Source organism: Mobula hypostoma, chromosome 2 (genome assembly GCF_963921235.1).
Source record: "Mobula hypostoma chromosome 2, sMobHyp1.1, whole genome shotgun sequence".
NCBI lineage: Eukaryota > Metazoa > Chordata > Chondrichthyes > Myliobatiformes > Myliobatidae > Mobula > Mobula hypostoma.
In genome coordinates, this window is record NC_086098.1 from 114,213,906 (window position 1) to 114,235,877 (window position 21,972).

Consider the following 21,972-nt stretch of genomic DNA (forward strand, 5'->3'; position numbering starts at 1 on the left):
CCTGAATTTGAATCTGGCCGGCTCCTTGCACGCTTTCCAGCTGTGCGGGGATGATCATCAAGCCAGCAACTCGGCCTCGTAAAAAAGCAGCTAAACGCTAAAGAAATGACAAGATTGCCGCCCGATGCGTCACCCGGCGTGGAAAAGAACAAGAACAAATGAAAGAAAAGGGAGAAAAGCCGCTCTCAATAACAGTACCGGGAAACCACAGGACTGTTCTCAGATCACATTTGCTTTGCCGAAGCCTTTCAATAACTTCCTTCTCAGTTCAGAAACAACAAGAGTAAACAATTGCAGTGACGTCAAGTCCCATAAATAAATAAAAGCATTTACTTGAACTCCTTTCCACAAATTATTGCAGATTGTTTATTCAATGCTCTTTTACATTCATTACTCATCCCCCTCATTTCAAATATATTCTTTTTTAGGATCTCATCCTTTTTCCAGGCTTTGATGGCAAGGCTGAGATCCGTTGTCATTTTGAACTGCTACAGTCCTTCTGGAGAAGTCTGATCCACACTGTTGCTGGGCAGTGGTAGGCAATAGATTTCCAACATGTTGTGTGACTTGGGGGGGGCCTTCGGGCGACAGTGTTCCACGCCGTGCTCGCTGCATGATCGTGACAGCAGAGTGCAGTTTGGAAGATACTGTCAGAGGAGCCTAGCTGAGTAACTGCAGTGTATACAGTAGCTATTGACTGTAGAGGAAATGGATGTTTAGGTGGATGATTTGTGCTGCTTGATAATGAGCAGTTTTGTGGTTTCCCATCAAACTTTTGATTTGGCAGTGTAAAGACCTTGGGGGTGATAGGACACAAATCACTCACCATACAATATCTTACATCTGATTCATTCTTGCAGTTCCAGTACTATCTAGTTGAGTTAGTTAACAGTAATATTCTGGATATTAATGTTGGGAGACTTGATAAAGGTGATACCATTGAGTGTCAAGTCCACTCTTGCTGAAGGTGGTCAGTGCCTGGACTTTTAAGTCAAATATGTTATTTAAAGGTCTGTTAAATAAATCTCCAATACAGACTGTGTAATTTAAAATAATTTGTGTGACTGCAAATTTTAATTCCAACTTATTTTCAAGAATCCAATTCATCATTAATTTTAATCATGAGTATGGTAATGATTTTCTGCATGTCTGAAACAGATCCAGTAATGTCTGTTTACAATCTAATCTCAAAAGCCTGCAATGCCAATGATGCTCTTTTCATGAATAGACACTTAACGTATTTCTGATATGTTCAATGCTCTAGCTATTGACTTTCTGTAAAAGTCTATGAGACCACGAGACATCGGAGCAGAATTTGGCCACTCAACCCATCAACTCTGCTCCACCATTTCATCATTGCTGATTTATTTTTTCTCTCAACCCCATTCTCTTGACTTCTCCCGGTAAACTTTGACATGCTTACTAATAAAGAACATATCAACCTTTGCTTTAAATATACCCAATGACTTGGCCTTCACAGCCGTCTGTGGCAATGAATTCCACAGATTCACCACCCTCTGGCTTAAGAAATTCCTCCTCATCTCTGTTCTAAAAGATAGTCCTGAGACTGTGCTTTCTGGTTCTAGACTCTCCCTCTATTTGAAACACATTCTGCACATCTACTCTACCCAGTTGATATGGTAAGTTTCAATGAGATTCCCGCAATCTTCCCCCCCCAACATTCTTCTAAACTACCCATGAGTATCGGTCCAGAACCATCAAACACTCCTTATATGTTTGGATGTATGAAGAGCATTTCATTCCTGAGGATCATTCCTGTAAACCTCCTCTGGATCCTCTCCACTGCCAGCACATCTTTTCTTAGGAATGGAGCCAAAACTGCTTATAATACTCCAAATATGGTGTGACCAATACCTTACAATGCAACAGCATTACATCCTTGCTTTTATATCTGTTCCTCTAGAAATTAATGCTAACATAGCATTTATCTGCCTATCTACCGACTCAATGGTAAAACAAAAAATATCTATTAGCCAAGGAGAACAATCTGTGAAGAATTCTTATTCATTAAACTTTTAATTACTGTTAACAGATTACAGTTTTGCCTAATTACCACTGTGATTATCTGCACTCAGAAGCAAACTGGGCAAGTAATGGATTATTTAAGAATACAATTTATAGCATCCAGCTACAGAGAGTCACGAATTATTGTTTTTAACCCAGGCAATCATAAAATTGTCCCTCCACTTACTATGCAATGCTTCTCTCTGTCGAATTCCAGGTAACCTCCACATTACAGCCTTTCAGCTGATGGAAAATTGCCTTTAATGAATTCACTAATTTCACCTTAAAATTTTCAGTTATGGAATAAAAATTTGCTATCATGGAACTTACATGAAAAATGTAAATAAATTAATTAATTTTTTCAAATAATATTATTTATTTATATTTTTTCTTGTCAGTTCCATGACAGCAAATTTATATATATGATAGTGGCATTCAAGATATATATATCTATCTAAATCTAAATGTCTATTGTGCTTGTGTCTATCTAGATTCCAGATGGATATGAATCATGTGCAGGCAAACGGGATGAGTTTAATTTGTCATGTTGATCAGAGGGGCTGTCCTGTGCTGTACTGTTCTATATTCTATGTTCTGTGACTCAGCTTTGCATTACACAGAATTGTGATACAAACCATTTTCTAGGAAAACAACACCACTCCCTTCCACAGGAGCAATAGTTGAACAGGGTTAAGTGAGCACAGGGGAGGGAATAGGTGAACGAGATCAAAGAGCAAAGTGCAATTGATTAATTTGTGAATGAAGGAGGATGCCAACCAGAATCGACATATTTAATGTGGCCCCATTCATTTCAATAGGCTTGCCAATTTTTGTTTGTAAATGTAAATGAATATAAGATTTAAGTGTTTTAAATGAGTTACAATAAATTTCATCACTGAATGATTTTCAACCCTGTCATCCTAAAAATTTGTAACATCAGCTGTGTTGTGTGCAAAATCTCAGGCACTAACAAAATTGCTTCATTTTTGTCGCATTCTCTAAAATGGCAACTATTGACCAATGTTAGTAAATGTAGATGAAATGCAGGTGCAGTCATGTTGACTGTCAGCTTACAGCAGTTATTGATACAGTGAAAACAATAGAAGATAACAATAAAAAGGAAAAACTGATCTTCAGTCAGTTTTACCCTCACTCCTTAAAAATAAAATCAACAGCACTGAAGTGGACCCAAGTGGTTTTGCAAGAATATTAGGTAGTTGATTTACCTGAGTAACAAAGGTCTTGTTGGTTTGGTCTCCTTTTCAATACAGGATTTTGCCCTTGTCTTGAAAAAGAATGGATCCTGTTTCAAGTCAGAATCTGGTGAAACTGAACCAAATTCACTGCCACTACTTAATTCCTCCACAACGACTGGAACGGGAAGGGATATGCTGCGAAAATAATCTGTATTGGAAATAGGCAGAAAAATAAGAAAATAGAAACTACGGCGATGCTGAACATTCAACTTCTCCAAGAACACAAGAACGTGTATATTTATACGATTTCTCTTTGAAAATTCCCATGTCTCCATAGGACACAGCTGCCCCTGAGCTTCACTAATAGTAATAATTGTCCCTGGAATTCTATTCCTTACACTATGGGATTAAACTGAAACCTGATATTAAAACTTTCTGATCAAGCGTTGGGCTGGATCACATTGAGGGCTAGCTGATAATTCTGGTAGACAATTGTTACTTAGCTTTCATGTGCTCATCAGCACATTCCAGACTTGTATGTCAGTACATTTAAATAGCAGCATGGATGGTTCCAGCAAATGTAACATTCTTAGCTGAAGAACTGAATAAACTTCTCATTTGCCTCTCCCCTTGATGCCAACCAGAATCGACATATTTAATGTGGCCCCATTCATTTCAATAGGCTTGCCAATTTTTGTTTGTAAATGTAAATGAATGTAAGATTTAAGTGTTTTAAATGAATCTATTATCATTTCATTTCTTTAGTTATTTGCATTGATTTCACAGGCTAACAACTGCACAATACAATACACTCAATGGCAACTTTATTAGGTTAAGGAGGCACCTAATAAAGTGGCCACTCAGTGTATGTTCCATGGTCTTTTGCTGTTCTAGCCCGTCCACTTCAAGGTTTGACACGTTGTGTGTTCAGAGATACACTTCTGCACATCACTGTTGTAACGTGTGATTATTTGAGCTACTGTCACCTTCTTGTCAGCTTGCAGCACTCTGCCTGCAGAACTGCAGCTCACTGGATATTTTTGGTTTTCGTACCGTTATCTGTAAACTCTGGAGACTCTTGTGCATGAAAATCCTAGGACTCAGCTGTTTCTGAGATACTCAAACCACCTGTCTGGCACCAACAATTATTTCACAGTCAAAGTCACTTAGATCACATACCTTCCCTATTCTGATATTTGATCTGTACAACAAATGAACCTCTTGACCATGTCAGCATGCTTCTATGCATTGAGTTTCTGCCACACGACCGGCTGATTAGAGATTTGCATAAACGAGCAGGTGTACTGGTATCCCTAATAAAGTGGCCACTGAGTGTTAAAATTTTATTAACAAAAAGTGTGCTGTAGACACATCAGTGAGGCATCCATTCATTTTCTTTTAATGATTCTAGCAAAATAGCTTGACTTGATTTTTCTTTAAATACAAAGAACAAAAACAATCAGAAATAGCAGAGTGTATCATTATGTTGAGTAAAAATAAAAATGGTCAGATTGAGGAACAGAAGTTTTTCTTCTGTATTGCCCCAAGTAACACTTTATAAAAATCTCTGTATCTCAAAGACAGCTTGTAATGATGACACATCCAAATTAATTAAGGACTTCCTAAATCTGAGAATACACATTATAGATCAAATTGAACGCTCACATTAAATGGGCAGTGGATAAAGACAATGGTTGGACAGGGTATTTCAAGCAGAAAAGGTACATTGGAGAATTTTCACAGTATCAAGACACCTAAAAGCAATATGCACCAGTTATTTATTCTTGAAATGACATCATTATTGGTTTGTAGATAAACAGACCAATTAGCAATGAGATTAATAACATGTTAATCTGGATTGGTACAGAAGAGAACATGGAGAAATCCCTTCACACTGCACCCACCCCAATCCCATCTCTTTTGAATAGAATAATGAGATATTTTAAATCTACCCAAGATGGGCCCCGGTCTTATTTACTTCATATATATAAGTTAGTTGGGGTAGTTTTGTCTGCCAGTCCTTCAGTTCTATCCTATAAAATGATGGAAAGAGTTGCATTTGCAAAAAAAGGTGCACCTGGATGACAGACTTGAGTGGAGGACCAATACAGAGGATGTGTACGAGAAAGGCAGAGTTGTTTCTATTTCCTGAGGAGACTGAGGTCCTTTGCAGTATACAGGCCTCTCCTTCACATGTTCTAAGAGTCTGTTGTTGCCAGTACAACCTCCTATGTGGTTGTGTGCTGGGGCAATGGCATAAACACAGGTGATGCCAACAGGCTCAATAAACTGATTAGAAAGGCTGACTCTGTTATAGGAGTCAAACTGGACACACTGGAGACTGTGATAGAACAAAGGACCTTACGGAAAATCCTGGCAATCCTGGACAATGTTTCACCTTGGCTGAACAGAGGAGCACTTTCAGTAACAGACCAAGACAACTGTGCTGCTTCAAAGAGTGCTATATGAGGTAATTCTTATCCCTGGCCATTAGGCTCTATAATGAGTCAATCTAAAGCCGGGAAAGTGATGTCCCCCTCTTGGGAGACTGTTTGTGGTAACTTCTTTTTAATTCTTTCTACTTCTCTTCTAATATTTATACTGTGTACTTGTAATGCTACAGTGACAGTGTAATTTCCTTTGGAATCAATAAAGTATCTATCATCAAAACATTTTGCATGAAACAATAAATGTATTTAATAAGTTACTAATTTCTTTGAAATACTTAGAACTTCTTTATTTTTAAGGTGAATTGTCTTGAATTCACAAGGCATTAAAAAAGTTATGAAGATTGAAAAGTAGGGTTGAAAAAATGAACAAAAGCTCCACTGTCTGAGCTGCAAAATGGTGCGAAAGTGCGAGCCAGGTGTTTCTGATTTGCTTACCTTGTTGTTTTAGTGGGGTCTTTTTCTTCTTGCTGGTAACCTTCAGGAACTCATCTAATAGCAACTCTGTAGCAGTAGCTCGTATATCAGGTTCTGGTTCAAAGCAACGGAGAATGAATGCTTTGGCTTCTGGTGACATGGATTCTGGAATATCTGGATGAATTTTAAACATTCCAACCTACAAAAAATATGCAATGCATAGAAGCAATTACCTCTTGTTCTTGGCAAAACACATTACGGAGAACTTGACTCAACAATTAATGGGAACCAAGGCAATGACATTGAACAGTTTGGCAGATGAATGAGCTGTTGGAATTAATTTATCATTGTTGTTAAATATGTCAATGAGGTCATGAGATAAAACTGCTACTCATGGTTTAGCGATATGAATCTTGCAGGAAAATGCTAAACTTCAATTTCAGAGAAACACAAGCATGATTAAATGCAAAGGGGTTCTGTGGTCCAAACCAATAGGAATAGATGCTGCAGGCAGCATGAGGCCAAGCAGAAAACAAGGATCTCAGGGCACATCACAGTAAAGTACCCAAATTGTACAACACACACACAAACTGCTGGAGGAACTCAGTAGGTCATACAGCATCAACGGAGGGGATCAACAGTCGACAATTCGGGCCCACACCCTATGCCAGGAATCATATTCTGACGAACATGTACTTGTGTTCTGGTTGGAGATTGCAAACAGACTGAGCATACACCTTGTGAGAGCAACACTTAGCAACCTCCTGGAGAGAATCACATTTTACCCTGTACAGCCCAACATACAAGTTACCGTCAAGTGCCTTTGACCTGAATATTAACTGTTTTCTCTTCAAAGATGCTGGCTGCCTTCCGGGATAGTTTTACCATTTGACTTATCTCCAGCATTCACAAATTCTTGGCTTTTTTTTGATCATTGAAATCACTATGGTTAATATCACTTTTATTCTACTTACTTTATGACAGTAGTTCATTTTTTAGTGCTGAAAAGAGGCTGGAGCTGGAGGGTATCGTCCTGTTTATTCTCAGTGCTGACTTTGAATGGTCTCTTTTGTTTATTTTGCCTCTTAGTTGTAGCAATTTTTGATTTCCACAAGTTTATTTATTATCCTGTATTCACTTCTTAAGTGCACGAGCCTACCTTAAACATAGCAGCTTGAGGTTCTCCGAGTTCATAAAACGGAGGTTTCCCTGTAGCCATCTCAATAATCGTACATCCCAGTGACCATATGTCGGCAGGTTTCCCATATCCTCTCGGTCCTTTGTCTATTATTTCAGGAGCCATGTACTGAAGCGTTCCTGAACGGTAAATAAAAATAAACTCAGCCTCCTGCAGAAAAAGGAATTTGCCCGTCTTCTTCCTCCCTCTAAATGCAGAGGACAGCAGTGGTGAGGTCTTCACCAGCTGGCCTGTGACTAAACCCTTCACTGTGCATTGTTGCACTTACACAGACTCAAGAGCAACCCCATCACGTAAACAAGGTCACATCAGGTGAGGAAACAACCCCTTGTTGTGTAGACTAGGTCACTCTGGGTGAGGAAACAACCCGTTGTTATGTAGACTAGGTCACACTGGGTGAGGAAACAACCTTGTTGTGTAGACTAGGTCATGCTGAGTGAGGAAACAACCCCTTGTTGTGTAGACTAGGTCATGCTGGGTGAGGAAATGACCTTGTTGTGTAGACTAGGTCACACTGGGTGAGGAAACAACCTTGTTGTGTAGACTTGGTCACCCTGGGTGAGGAAACAACCCCTTGTTGTGTAGACTGGGTCACACTGGGTAAGGAAACAACCTTGTTGTGTAGACTAGGTCACTCTGAGTGAGGAAACAACCCCTTGTTATGCAGACTAGGTCACACTGGGTGAGGAAACAACCTTGTTGTGTAGACTGGGTCACTCTGGGTGAGGAAACAACCCCTTGTTGTGTAGACTAGGTCACCCTGGGTGAGGATTTGTGGGTTTGTTTCTCTGCGGTGTTTCATGATTTTATAGCAACCCTTTCCTCACTCTCTCCATCTCACACACAAAAGTGGGCAGACACGAGCTTCGGTTGGTTGGCAACCATAACATTGAATGAAACATTGAACATCATGTTACAGTTTTATGTTCACCTGGCTTGGAATCCTATCAGCTTCTCCACTACCCAGTTCTCTGCCCACGACCTTGTAAGATATGCTGAACATTAATGTGAGGGAGCCCGCCTGCTGCAGCCTGTGTGCAGTTGCAGGCCTACATCACTATGTGTCACTGCAGAGTGACACTTGGTGACACAAGGACACCTAAATGTCTAGCACACTAGTAAAGGTAGATCCTTGGCCTTTGGAGGAGCACTTTAAGCATGCATGTACCTGAAGTACTAATGGGAGGAAGGCACATGACCCAAAAAGCCCATATTTTCAGTATTTTCACCACACTTGGAGACTGCAGCAGAAGACCGCCTTTGGAGCAGCATGAGTAGTTTTGGGGCCATGTAAGGTTTACGAGAATGGTCCTGGGTTTGAGGAGGGTTTGATAGCTTTGGACCAGTACTCACTGGAGTTTAGAAGAACGAGGGGAGAGCTCATTGAAAGAATCGAATACTGAAATGCCTAGATAGAATGGACATTGTGAGGATGTTTCCAGTAGTGGGATAGGCTAGGACCAGAGGTAACAGCCTCAAAATAGAAGGAAGTTCCTTTAGAATACAGATGAGGAGGAATTTCTTTAGCCAGTGGGTGGTGAATGTGTGCAATTCATTACCACAGATGAGTGTGGAGGCCAAGTCATTAGGTTTATTTAAAGTGGTGGTTGATAGCTACTTGATTAGTAATGATGTCAAAGGTTATGGGGAGAAGGCAGAAGAAAGGGGCTGAGATGGAAAATAAATCAATGGCAGAGCAAATTCGATGGGTGAAATGGCCTCATTCTGCTCCTGTGTCTTATGGTTTTATGGAAAACATTGTGATTTCAACCTCATGCTTGACCCCACACCTGAGCAGATTTTCACTCAAAACATTCACCGGAACCTTCAGAGGCTATAGCACATACCAAGGAAACTGTTATCGTCTATTAACCTTCTGCGGTCCCTAGAACTTTAGATATGACATTGACTCTACCCCATCATTACTCTGGGATTGAGACTTCTCAATCTGCCTCCACACCTCAACGTCCTACTTTTCCCAAATGAACAACCCTTGCTTTTTATTTCCAGTAAGATACTTATCCCAATAAATATTTTGACTTCCCCATTCTGAACATTGACCCAACTTCTTGGTCCCACTTCCCAATAAGCAACATCATGGAGCAACCCACCCCTTCCCGTTTCCACCCTATCTAAGCAGCTCTGTCCACTTCCTCAACCCCCACCCCCCAGTAATGGGTCTCCGTGCATTGTTAGACATGACTGAGTACTTGCTATACCGGTCACACTGGTCGCCATAGAATCCAGGGTTCTGACCTGCTTGAAGATATGGGTCTACATAATGCACCTGAGGCCTGTATTTTATAATGGAAGTCCCATTTCAAGTGTAACACGTACAAAATGCTGGAGGAACTGATGAAGGGCATTGGCTCAAAACACTGACTTTATTCCTTTCCATTGATGCTGCCTGACCTGCTGAGTTTCTCCAGCATTTTGTGTATGCTACTTCAGACTTCCAGCACCTGCAGAATCTCTTGTGTTCTCTTTTCAAGGAAAGTTTGGGGTTCTGGATGAAGTCATGAACCAAGTTCCCAAGCAGCTCCGCATGAGCCTGTAAATACAGCTTGCTGGTCTCCCAAATGCTTGTACAGGCTGTAGATAAGTCAGGTGGGGACCAGCTCTAGGTTGGTTGAGAGTGTGCAGAAAATCTGGCATATGGAGTTTAATGTGAGAAAGTACAAGGTCATTCACCAGAAAGAGTAATCTAAGGACATATTATTATCTAAATGGAGAAAAGTACAGAGGTAACCTAGGCATCTTGTGCATGAATCACAACAGTTTAGCAGGCAGGTGCAGCAAGTGGTTACAAAGCCAAATGACATTTTGGCCTTTATTGCAAGAGGGATAGAGAACAATTGTAAAGGATGTCAGTGAGGCCACCTGGAGTACTCTGCATCATTGTGGTCCCTATACTAGAGAAACAATATATACTGGCACTGGAGGCAGTCCAAAGAGCTTCACTGGGCTAATTTCAGGGATGAGAGGGTTGCTCTATTACAAGTAGCTAAAGAGATTCATATATTTTGAAGTTTAGGAGATTGAGGGATGATCTTGCAGAGTCTTTAGGTGGCAGGTAATAATAGATAGCTTGATGTTTCCAATAGTAGAGAATCTCAGAGTGTGTAGAATTTTCTACTCCAAAGGGCTGTAGAACTGAGGGCAGTAGAGGTACTTAAAGAGAAGGCGATATCATTTTGAAAGGTCAGGGAACAGAAGATACTCAGGAACCAGCGCGGAAGAGCTGCCGAGGCCTAGGAAGAATAGCCACAATCATATTGAAGGCGGAAGCTTGAGGGCCAACTGTACTATTCCTGCTTCTTTTCTGTTCGAGTAACAAGTTCCATTTGGACATGTAGGAAACCCATGCCAGTCAGTGTCAATGTTGGAGAAAACCTTTCACTGGCATACACTATGGATGTACCTGCTTTAACAACTTGCAACCTTTCCATGCAACTACTCCGAAGATGAAAGTAAGTTAATTTTTTTTTTGCAGGTATGGTCACATTACAAACATAGCTTATTATTAGCAAACTATATTAGTCCATCCTTGCTTATTTGCACCTCTATACTTTCCATTCCCTGAGCTCCTAAGTGATATATTCTGCACAACAAGAATTCCAGGATGCAATACCACACATAGATGCAATACTTAGTTCAACGTCAAGGTAAATTTATTATCAAAGTACATATGTCACCATGTACAACCCTGAGATTCATTTTCCTGTGGGCATTCATAGTAAATACAAAGAAACACAATAGAATCCATGAAAAACTATACATAGAGAATGCCAAACAACCAATGTGCAAAGGAAAACAAGTGCAAATACAGGAAGAGAAACAACAATAAATAAATAAATATTGAGAACATGAGTCTTTGAAAGTGATTGCATGAGTTGGGTTCAATGTTGTGGTGATTGAGTGAAATTATCCACTCTGGTTCAGGAGCCCTGATGGTTGAGAGGTAATAAAATAATAAGTGACAATGACTGAATTAGTACATGTAATGCCATTGCAGAACCAAGTGATATGAAAGATTAATGAAGAAGAGACCGTCTGATCCACAGGAAGAATTGTCTGTTTCAACTGTTATGCAGAATTGTCTCTGGCAATTTATTTTGCTACGTAGTTTCCCAGTGAAACTAATGCAGCTAATACTCTTCTGACACATCTTGATCAGAGTGAACAGCTTTTGTACCATAGCCAGAATGGCTGTATGTGGCTGCAACTGCATTATTCTCCCAGAGTTCTGTTCTCCCAAATCTAAAAGCACAATTATCTATCTGCATAAAAGGAGTCCTGTTTCTCTTCCCATAATTTGTCTGGCCTGCCACAGATGTTCAAGCTTAAGCAAATCTTTATGCCATCTGAAATAATTTGTGGCCAGAAATGTATTTGATATGATGAATGCAGCCTACATTCCTGACAATGCTGCTGTCTTCAATGCAAGCAGTTCCCTGATTTGCCAAGACAAGCACCAACTGACTTATAGACACCACAGATCCTGTCTTATTAAAGTAATGACTTCTAACAAACAACTAACTCTGGCTCAAATTGCACCACAACTTTATCACCAGGATTGTGACGTGGTACCAGAGTATTAAGATAATTAATTTCAGTGATTAATAATTTCACAAAGCTACAGTGTTTTTTAACAGCAGGATGCTGATAAAGTATAGATAGCATCTCAATTATGTGGTTAAACCAACACTTTTTTTAAAAAAAAACAGCGTTTCACATCTACCAGCAGTTTCTAAATGAATACTTTGCCTGCCTACTCCCTCATTTGTTCTGCCAACTCCCCCGTATTTTATAAACAGCTACTGCGTGACCTTTCTTGAAAATTACATCAGCCACACTTCATAAAAACAATGTAACCACAAAAGCTTCCCAGTAATGAATACTTCATCGCTTCATACCTGTGAACGTTTCAGCACAAGGATTGATTCCTGCCAGTCTTTTAGAAGTACCAAAATCTGAAATTTTCAAGATCCCACTGTAGGTGTTGATCAGCACGTTATCACCCTGGGAGAATAATTAGTTTATTGTGTTAATAATAGAGCATTTCTGAACTCTTCTCTCTAGCTTAGCAGCTAACCTGTTATGTAAAATACATGTGACAATTATTCCTCACATTAACATGACAAATCATCAGTACATTTTTGGATTGTGAGTTAACATTCTGTCTTTCCCCACACTGCATTCATGAACTTAATAACTCATGACTTCAAGTAGCTTTGTCATTGTTGATATTTTTAAAGAGGCTGCAGAGGTCTGTACTCAGCCAGTCCGTCATCACAGGCACAACCCTCCCTACCATTGAAGACATCTTCAGAAGGCAATGCTTGAAGAAGGCATCATGAAGGATCCTCACCCCCGAGGCTTTGCCCCCTTCTCATGAGTACCATCAGGGAGGAGGTGTAGGAGGCTCAAGACCCACACTCAGTGTTTCAGGAATAGCTTCTTCCCCTCCACCAACAGATTTCCAAATGGTTCATGAACCCGTGAACACGACTTCGTTATTCTTCTTTTGCAATACTTCTTTTTGAAACTTATGGTAGTTTTTATGCATTGCCCAGTGCTGCTGCCACAATACAACAAATTTTATGGCGTCCTGTATGTCAGTGGTAATAACCCCGATTCTGATTCAGTGTCTCGCAGTGTATAAACGAGGAGCACAAAGGCAAAAGCAGACAGACAAGGGTAATGCAGTTAGAAGGGACTGTGTAGATGTCAGGGAGAGATTCTTTTTTGTTCCACTGCCAGGGCCACCAATACTTTCAATGGAATAAATGAAGACAAGTTCTTTCGAGGCGTGTACCCTGACCCGGCATTTTTCATTTGCTGTATTTTCCAACCAGAGATGCACCAACATGCTTACATAAGCAAACAGATTAATATTGCAGTTAAAGATCTGGTACTAATCATTTTAGAGTTTGCACATAGTAAACAGATAAATAAATAAAATACTGTATATTAGGCTGTAGAGGTTAGTTTGGGAAAAAAATCCTTTCAAAGAGAAGAAGTATTGCCCCTAATACCGACGTATTTATTGTGCAGAAAGTGTGGGCTTAATGTTAGATATCGCCAGAGTTAAACTCACCACCAAGGGGATCAGAATTGTGGAACACTCAATAAAATTAGGTTATAGAAAACTAAGGACGAGGCTAAGGGTTAAGGCATGGAGAAAGGACCAAGGAAATACTGAAGGAGTTCTGAAGGTATATGCAGCTAGTTTGAAAGGCTCACATTTCCAGAGCTGGCCAAGGTCTAACGATGGTGGCATTTGGGCAGCTCCTAGCAATTATCCAGAGGAAAAAGATACAAACTGTTGTTGTCTTAGACAAAGAAAAAAAGAATGAAGATCAGTTTTCCAGTCATGGATCCCTAAGAGTATTAATTGTTTCAATTAATTTTATAATCTATAACAAATGGAGGCATAATTGGAATAATTACTGCCTTAATGTGAAAATGAAAAGCAACAATATTAAATTTTCAGGTTTTACATGTTTAATGGGATTATATCTTTAAAATGGTAAGGATTTTAGAATATAACATTACAAAGATCCTGGAAAAGTTACTGATACAAATATGAAAGTTGAAGAGTATTATCTATTACTTGGCGATGCATGAATCAATATAAAAACAGATCTACTATAAAGTGAAGGGAAAAAAAGACTCAGCAGGTCATTTCAACATTTTAATCATTGGCTGAATTTGCGTTAAAAGACTAATTGGCAGAAGAGGAAATAGTCTTGCCACCATGTAGTTGGGAAGACAGCTGACATCTCACTGCATTTTGAACTCTCCAAGATGCAGTGCTTCACTTATTAATCCAGGACTCCAAATAGCTTCATCCTCTTTGTATTAGTGTTGGTGGGGGTAATTTTAACTGTGTTAGATGTTCTTGTAGACCAAACTCTTTTGAAAGCATCAATCATGGGCAGATGGGAAACATCTAGCATCAAGTAACCTGCCAGGTGACCATACCATAGGAGCAAACCACTCAATCCCACTGTTCAATAAGATCACAACTGATGAGGAGATCAGCTCCCTTCTCCTGTTCCATCTTACTTAAAGCATCTCTCTCTCTCTCTCTCTCTGTGTCTTGTAAGTACCAATTTACCCAGCAATCAGTGTACTTGGAAAGGTAGAGCCATCTTTCCATTGCTGCTTTGTGAGAAACATATTTCTTGATTTCCTTTCTAAATTGCTGAGCACTAAATTTAAGATTACACTGCCCTTGTACAGAATTCCTCCACCAGAGGATTCTTCTGTATCTACCCTATCAAACCCTCTTGGTAGTTGATGCTTTTGCCTCTATTGTTTCCCAAAACATTTTCTGCAAGGATCTCGCAAAAACTTTCTGAACCAATCTCATTGTGCCATCTCATTCCCCATCCCCTCTGGTTGCATCCACAGCAGAGCATGGGAATATTGCACATCTGTCCATTTGATAATGGGAAAATCCAGTGATCCTAATGTCAGATGGAACCTGAAACAATCCGAGATCCTTTTAAACCAAAGTGCCAAAGGTGAATGAGTTCATGCAGACTCACAGACAGAAATTTGGCCTGTCCCCTAAAACCCCCACTAATTTTTATGGATGCACCGTAGAAAGCATTCTTCTAGGGTGCATCACAACCTGGTATGGAAGTTGTCCTGTCCAAGACTGGAAGAAGCTGTAGAAGATCGTGAACATGGCCCAGCACATCACACAAACCAATCTTCCGTCCTTGGACTCACTTTACACCGCATGCTGTCGGTGCAGTGCTGCCAGGATAATCAAGGACACGACCCACCCAGCCAACACATTTTTCGTCCCTCTTTCCTCCGGGAGAAGGCTCAGGAGCTTGAAGACTCGTACGGCCAGGTTTGGGAACAGCTTCTTTCCAACTGTGATAAGACTGCTGAACGGATCCTGACCCGGATCTGGGCCCTACCCTCCAAACATACGGACCTGCCTCTCGCTTTTTTTGCACTACCTTACTTTCCATTTTCTATTCTCTGTTTATGATTTATAATTTAAATTTTTATTATATTTACTATCGATTTGTACTCTAGGGAGCACGAAGCGCAGAATCAGATATCGCTGTGATGATTGTACGCTCTAGTATCAATTGTTTGGCGACAATAAAGTCATTCAATTCAATTCACTGCATTCATCATCTCTGCATTATTAACAGAAAAATCATTCTACTCAGAACTAGAAACAAGACAAATCTTTACCTTAATATCTCGATGTGCTATTTGATTGTCATGAAGGTATTCCAGTCCTTCTAGGATCTGCTTTGTGTAAAATCCAATCGTCTGTTCATTATCCTTCAGTGGGCCCCATTTTGATCGTAAGAGAGCAGAAAGGCTGCCTGTTCATTGACGTAATGGCAAAAAAGACACATCAGTAAAAATAATTATTTATATTTGAACTTCAGTGGGGTTCTTTCAATCATTCACTCTAATTTGAATGCAAGATCTTATGGAAACATCTGAAAAAGTGGCACACCATGGTAACGTTGCTTCTTCTGCATTAGCAAATATTCTGCTGAAATGATAAAGGACAATCAGGAGAAAACATGTAGAAATTAAGAGCGGAACCTCCAATGCTTTGTGATTAAACAACAAGTGCAATGCACCATGTCTGGCAATCTACAACATCCAGCATTTTCTCATGAGAAGGATGCCATTCTGCCCATCAAATCTATGCTGGCATTCAGAGGACTCCATTAATATCATTTCTCCACATTTCCCTGTGTGCAATTCCAGGATACAAGACCGTCAACTCCAATTGTCCTACTGGGCCAATTAACCTCCAAACCAGCAGGTCTTTGAACTGTGGGAGGAAACCAAAGCACCCACCATGAGGCCAGGGGTAAATCGGGGGTTGCTGAGCAGTATGGCTCAGCTCAGTGGGTCAGAGGGCCTATTCTGCACCGTACCTCAATAAAAAAAATAGCAAGTGTTTGGAATGGGGGAGGAAACTAGAGTATGGGTCAACGTAAGTGTTTAAAGGGTGAACATGCAAACTTGACACAGCCAGTGTCAGGATGAAACAGGAGACTGGAACAATGGTAATAACAGATTCACCAGTTTCACAAACTTTCCTACACATTCAACGGTATTCACATTACTCTAAATAAACGGAGATAAACATATTAATACATGTTGTTTTGTTACATCCGACGATACTTCAATCTGTTTTACTATCATTTAAATGCTTTCTAAATGTAGTCCCTTTTATATTGTGGACAAGGAAAACAGAGTTTACATGCAAGAGTCCAATAAGAGCAGAAAGGCCAGCTCACGATTACTTGGTTGTGTTGCTTGAGGAAAAGGTAGCCCTACCAGAGCATTTGTTTCTGCTCTCCTCGATTTAGTGCCAATGAACACCATTCTCTAACAGGAGGGAGCAGTGTTCCATCACATTGAAATGTCATCCCCTAGTTACACATTTACATCCTAGGGGTGGACCTCCATACTAAAATCTGACTGGTTCAATCACTGTCAGGCATGAAGATGCCAATGTACAGCATCAGAGAGAGCTGCAGAGTTGTAAAGTACATGCTAGTTCCGGCACTAACCATCGAGGACAGGTTCAGAAAGCCATGCTTCAAGAAGTCGTTAAAAACCCTCACCACCCATGACTACCATCAGGGAGAGGACGCAGGAGGCTGACGTCACACAAACGTTTGAGGAACAGCTGCTTCCCCTCCACCATCAGATTTCAGAGCAGCCCCTGAACTCAAACACTACCTCACTGCCTTGCGCTCTTTTACAATACTTACTTCTTCCTTATATTTCTTACTGTAACTTGTATTTTTAATGTATTGCACTGCTTTGCTGCTGCAAAACAACAAATTTCACAATATATGTCGGTGATAATAAACTTGATTCTGGGTTTGATCCTAAAAGTTTCTGACCAAAAGACAAACGTTTTGCCTAAAATACTCATAATGTTTAAATGGACAGAGAAACAGTGGTGGTATGGTGTGTAAACCTCTACAGCAGAATCCCAAGTCTTGATCAACATTGCAGAAACCAATTCCTAATAATGGTAATGACAGAAAGTATAAAGTTGTGGTTAAAATCCCATGTGGCTGACTGGAGGGGAATTCTGCCAGGTTCACCCAGTCCAGCCAATATATGATTCCAGATTTATCCCATGTCGTGGATTCTAAAGTGCCCTCTGAGGTGACCAGTGGTGGCTAAACTATTTAGTGCAAAGATAATAAAAGCTAGTGTTACTAACAATGCACAGATTCCATAAAAGAAATAAATAAAACCACCAAGGCTTCACTGATCTGGGCAGAAAACTTTACTTGGTCTGAAATACACCTCATAACTACAAAACTAAAGTACATACAGCAGTCACAGATGTTTGTCAAAAGTTTGTCAGAAATCAAAGCAGCAGTCACTTCCAAAGATCAAAATACTGGAGGTATCATTTTTAACATATTTTTATACCTTAAATAACATACTTCAACCACCTCAAAATGAATTTATAAAAGTAAGTAGCTACATGAAATGACCTCCCTCTCTGCCAGAAAAAGCAGGATCTCCCAGTGACTTCCCACTTTAATTCCTATTCCCATTCCAATATGTCTATCCATAGCCTCCTCTACTGTCATGATGAGGCCGCACTTAGGCTGGAGGCACAACACTTTATATTTCGTCTGGGTAGCCTCCAACTTGATAGCATAAACATCAATTTCTCAAACTTCCAGTAATGCATCTGCAGATTTTTTTCCTGTACATGACGTGATAAAACCTTTGTGTAGATGCAAAGTCTTTCTAAAACACAGAATGAGCCCTGGTGATCTGGGATTCCGACAGCCCATTTTATACACAGCATGCACACCAACATACCTCCAGGAACTTGTTCCATAAAGATCTTAATGAAGCCATTTTCACTAATGGAGCCCAGGTATTGCACGATGTTCTTGTGTTTGAGGTGTTTATGAAGAGCAATTTCCTCATGGAGGGGCTGTGAATATCTGAAAATATTTTGACAGAATCACAGTTTAATGACAAATATATTGTAAGTAACAATTTTCTCACCGCATTCTTCAAAATAAAAAGATTTGGTTGAACAATTCACATGTATGGACAGTCCATAAAGCCCCGCCTTTATCCTTCATTTTAATAAAGCAATTTTTTATCAGTGAATTTTGATCCTAAGTTTTTAAGCCCAAATAGGACCATCTGGAAGATGTAAATTTGAACCCACAGTGCGTACAAACATACAAAGTATGAAGAGGTGTAAGCCATTCTGCCTCTCTACGTGCTTGAGCATTTAATAAGATTTGGCTGCTCTACCAACATTTACTTTTGAAGCCTTACTCCAACTTTGTTACGTCAGTGTAGGCAGGAAAGGGTTTTAACTCGAGAAAGAAGTACAACTGCAATTTAGCAAGTAGTGGCATCTTCCTGCTGAATCATCATCACATCCTCCTCCACAGACTCCTCCCAGTGGCTGAAGAGCTGCTCCCAGAGCTCTGGGGTAGATTCCACTCCCTTCACTGTGCAATATTTTGAGGGTAAATCCAGTGAGCAGCACCAGCCTATACACATTGTCTTCCTCAACCTCACTAAAGCGTCAATAAGCAGGAAGGTTGGAACACTTCCATCAAGTTTGGTTGCCCATAGAAAGTTGTTTTTGTATTATGTTTGCTCTACAGCGGAGTGCAAGCCATAGCCCTGTCTCTAGACATGCTTCGGAAATCTGGATTACCTATAGAAGACATCTCAATGCAGCGAAAAACTATCACCTTTGCTGTCTCTGTAAAATCCTCAAAATGCATTGATAGGATAAATGAACCAACACCACTGTTCTCATCCATGCCATCATCTGCAGCAATTATGTTCAGCCAGCTATGCTGAGCAGGTCATCTTATCCACACGCCTCGGACCAGACACCCAAAACAGATGCTCTGTTACAAGTTGTGGAAGTAGCTTACAGGCATGCAGAGAAAAAGATTTGCAAACACCTCTAGCTCATGACCGTACAGAAACTTCATGATGATGTTGAAAGCCATAAGCCCATGCATTAGGGACAAACAGAGGACCTGGTAAGTAGGAGAAGGAGCACACTACTTCACAAGTTACCCACCCCATTGACTATCTCCTGTTCTATTGAGAAGTTTCCAATTCCCATATTGGCTTCACTGGCCACATTAGAATCCACAAAACCAGAATCGAAGCAAGCCATCCTCAATTCCAAGAGACTGGCAAGAAGAAGAAAGAGGTTTACTTAAAATTAATTTGTTGGTCAAGTCATAACAAAGAAGATAGCTTTTTAAAGTGTAGTTGTTGGAACTTGTGTTTATAAGTCCCTTCAACAGCAGCCTTTGGCTCTAGTCATACTACACCCCCCACTCTGCATGAGATCCCCTTAGCCATCAAAACAACTGGATACAGGTCCCACTCCAGACACTTGAACAAAAACTTGGCCACCACTTCAGTGCAGCATGAAGCATGTACTGAGGGAGGTGTCAGCTCACAATAAGAAATGAAGTCACGGACTGCCTGTACTCTTTGATATACGTATATGAAAAGTACATAGCAGCTTTTGTAAAAGAGCCAGATGTGCTTCCAAGTGTCCTGCCCAATACTTACTCCTCAGTCAGTGCTGACAAAACTATTTATCTCTCTAGGTCTGCATGTTGCAACTGCCTTCAACAAGTGCTGCTTTTCAGAAGTACTTAATTGCCCGTGAGGCGCATTGAAACTTGCTGCTGCTGTGACTGGCCCCATTTCAGATGAAGATCTTCACAGCTGAGTGAACAGTAGCACAGGAAAAAGAAATGCCATGAGCAAAATGGAAGTGTTGGGAAACAGGGGCCTGTGTGTTCGAAGGAAATGCCACACTTGAAATACTCCAGAGTGTGGAGGAAAGATTTCCAACAGATGAGGGCTTGACTTTTGTGGATAGCTGGCAAAAGCTGGGACTTTTCTCTTTGAAAGAGAGGAAATTGTCATGAAGGATATAGATAGAAAGGAAGTGCTCCTTTTGACAGAGAAGTCAAGAACTAGGGAGCAGCTTTGACAAAAGAACCAAAATAATATGAGGGAAAACCTTCTTGACACAGTGAATGGTTAGAACTGCTGGGGTACTAGGGGAATAAGCTAAAATCATATTGTTAAAAAGGGAGCTGGATGGGGACTGCAAGAAGTTTGCAAAACCATGAGGAGAGTTTTGGGGGACTGGAACAAGCTGGATTGTCCTTCAACACCATCATCCCCTCAGTATCAATCATCAAGCTTGTAAACTTGGGTCTTTGTATTTCCCTCTGAACTATATCCTTGACTTCCCCATCAGGAGATCACAGTCAGTGTGGATCAGTGATAGCATCTCCTCCTCGCTGACAATCTCTACAGGCATCTGTGACCTTGTGAATCTGACCGTCTTCAATTTAAGTGAAAAGTTGGCAGAGGGTGTGATAACCTATGCTCAGGTTCCAGGTCAGGCAGAACTTAACTGAACATCTAGAGGAGTTAGGTTAACATTTTTACTGCTCCATTGCAGCCTGCCTGACATCATTTTCTTATGAGGCAGTGGAAACAAAACTGGGTGCACTTGGTTACAGCTATAACATCCTCTTGTGTTCTGCCCTGCCCCAAATCTTTTACACCCAGACATGAAAGACGAGAAATGTGTTTGGAGCCCAGCCTCAGTGGGGTAGCAGTTTTTTTTCTTTTCATTCTTTTCCTACTATGGATCATGCTGCAGGCAAACTGAATGGCAATTTGGTGTTAATTATCAGCACAAGTAGGCTGTAGACCAATTCCATTCAGAGAAGAAATCCCTAACCAAACTGCCTTCAAGCACAGTTGTCAAAGTCCGCAAACATAAGAAGTTGACACTTTGGGGGGGATTGGTCACTCATCTCTGCCACTGCTCTCAGCGGGCCCTACCCATGACCCCTCACATTGCTCTTGTTCATCATCAGTCTTACCCGGACTTTCGGCTTCCTTACCCAGGCCCAGTTTGACCTCTGGCTCAACCTTCAATCTAATTCCAACCATAATCTGATCCCTGACACCTCATTCAGCTTCTGTCCTGTATTACACTCACCCCCGTAACTTCCTCAGCAAAAGCACATAGGGGTCATTCACTGCCGGATTTTACTGAGGCTGGCCCCTGACCAAGACAATTATTGGCATATTAGATTGGGGTATCTGGGACGCTCCCCTCAGAGACAAAGCTTTCACCTTTGGAGCATGCAGTTAATGGCATTACCCTGTATATCCACCATCATTATTAGAAACCTATAACCAAACATTACATTGAAAGGTGAGTTCACACTCTTCATTTTTGCAGATATAACAAAGAATTGTTTTCTTTCTCAGATACTTGCCTGCTGTCTCTTTCTGGAATTTCTTTGATGGCAATTCTGACTTGATTGCTCAGGTCCCTACCAGCATAGACGACTCCGAAAGTACCTTTACCCAGTACAACCTTCTCACCATTCTCGTCATATTCATAGTCGTACTGCAGACACAAATAAAAATGAAAGTAAGCATTTCCAGTTTATAGTTTCCACTGAGTTTAATTTTAACTTAGCTTAATAAACTACATATACAGGAACTCACCAGGTTACAGAGACTTACCGAAAGCTGACTTTATGCAAATCATCCCATACACTTATAAAGCTTTTGTTCAGATAGTAATAATGACAAAATGTTTGTATTATTC

The 21,972-nt window shown here is 40.5% G+C and overlaps 1 protein-coding gene across 2 annotated transcripts in view; it reads right to left on the reverse strand.

The window, feature by feature from the left end:
* map3k5 (mitogen-activated protein kinase kinase kinase 5) overlaps positions 1–21,972 on the reverse strand; it is a 189,857-nt gene that overhangs the window by 48,522 nt on the left and 119,363 nt on the right. For both annotated transcript variants that reach the window (XM_063040440.1, XM_063040439.1), the window contains exons 15-21: positions 21,635–21,768; positions 18,144–18,271; positions 15,510–15,646; positions 12,200–12,305; positions 7,245–7,402; positions 6,107–6,284; positions 3,252–3,429 (exon numbers count right to left, since the gene is read on the reverse strand). In XM_063040440.1, the coding sequence (XP_062896510.1) occupies positions 3,252–3,429; positions 6,107–6,284; positions 7,245–7,402; positions 12,200–12,305; positions 15,510–15,646; positions 18,144–18,271; positions 21,635–21,768 (1,019 nt within the window). The remainder of the gene's footprint in view (positions 1–3,251; positions 3,430–6,106; positions 6,285–7,244; positions 7,403–12,199; positions 12,306–15,509; positions 15,647–18,143; positions 18,272–21,634; positions 21,769–21,972) is intronic.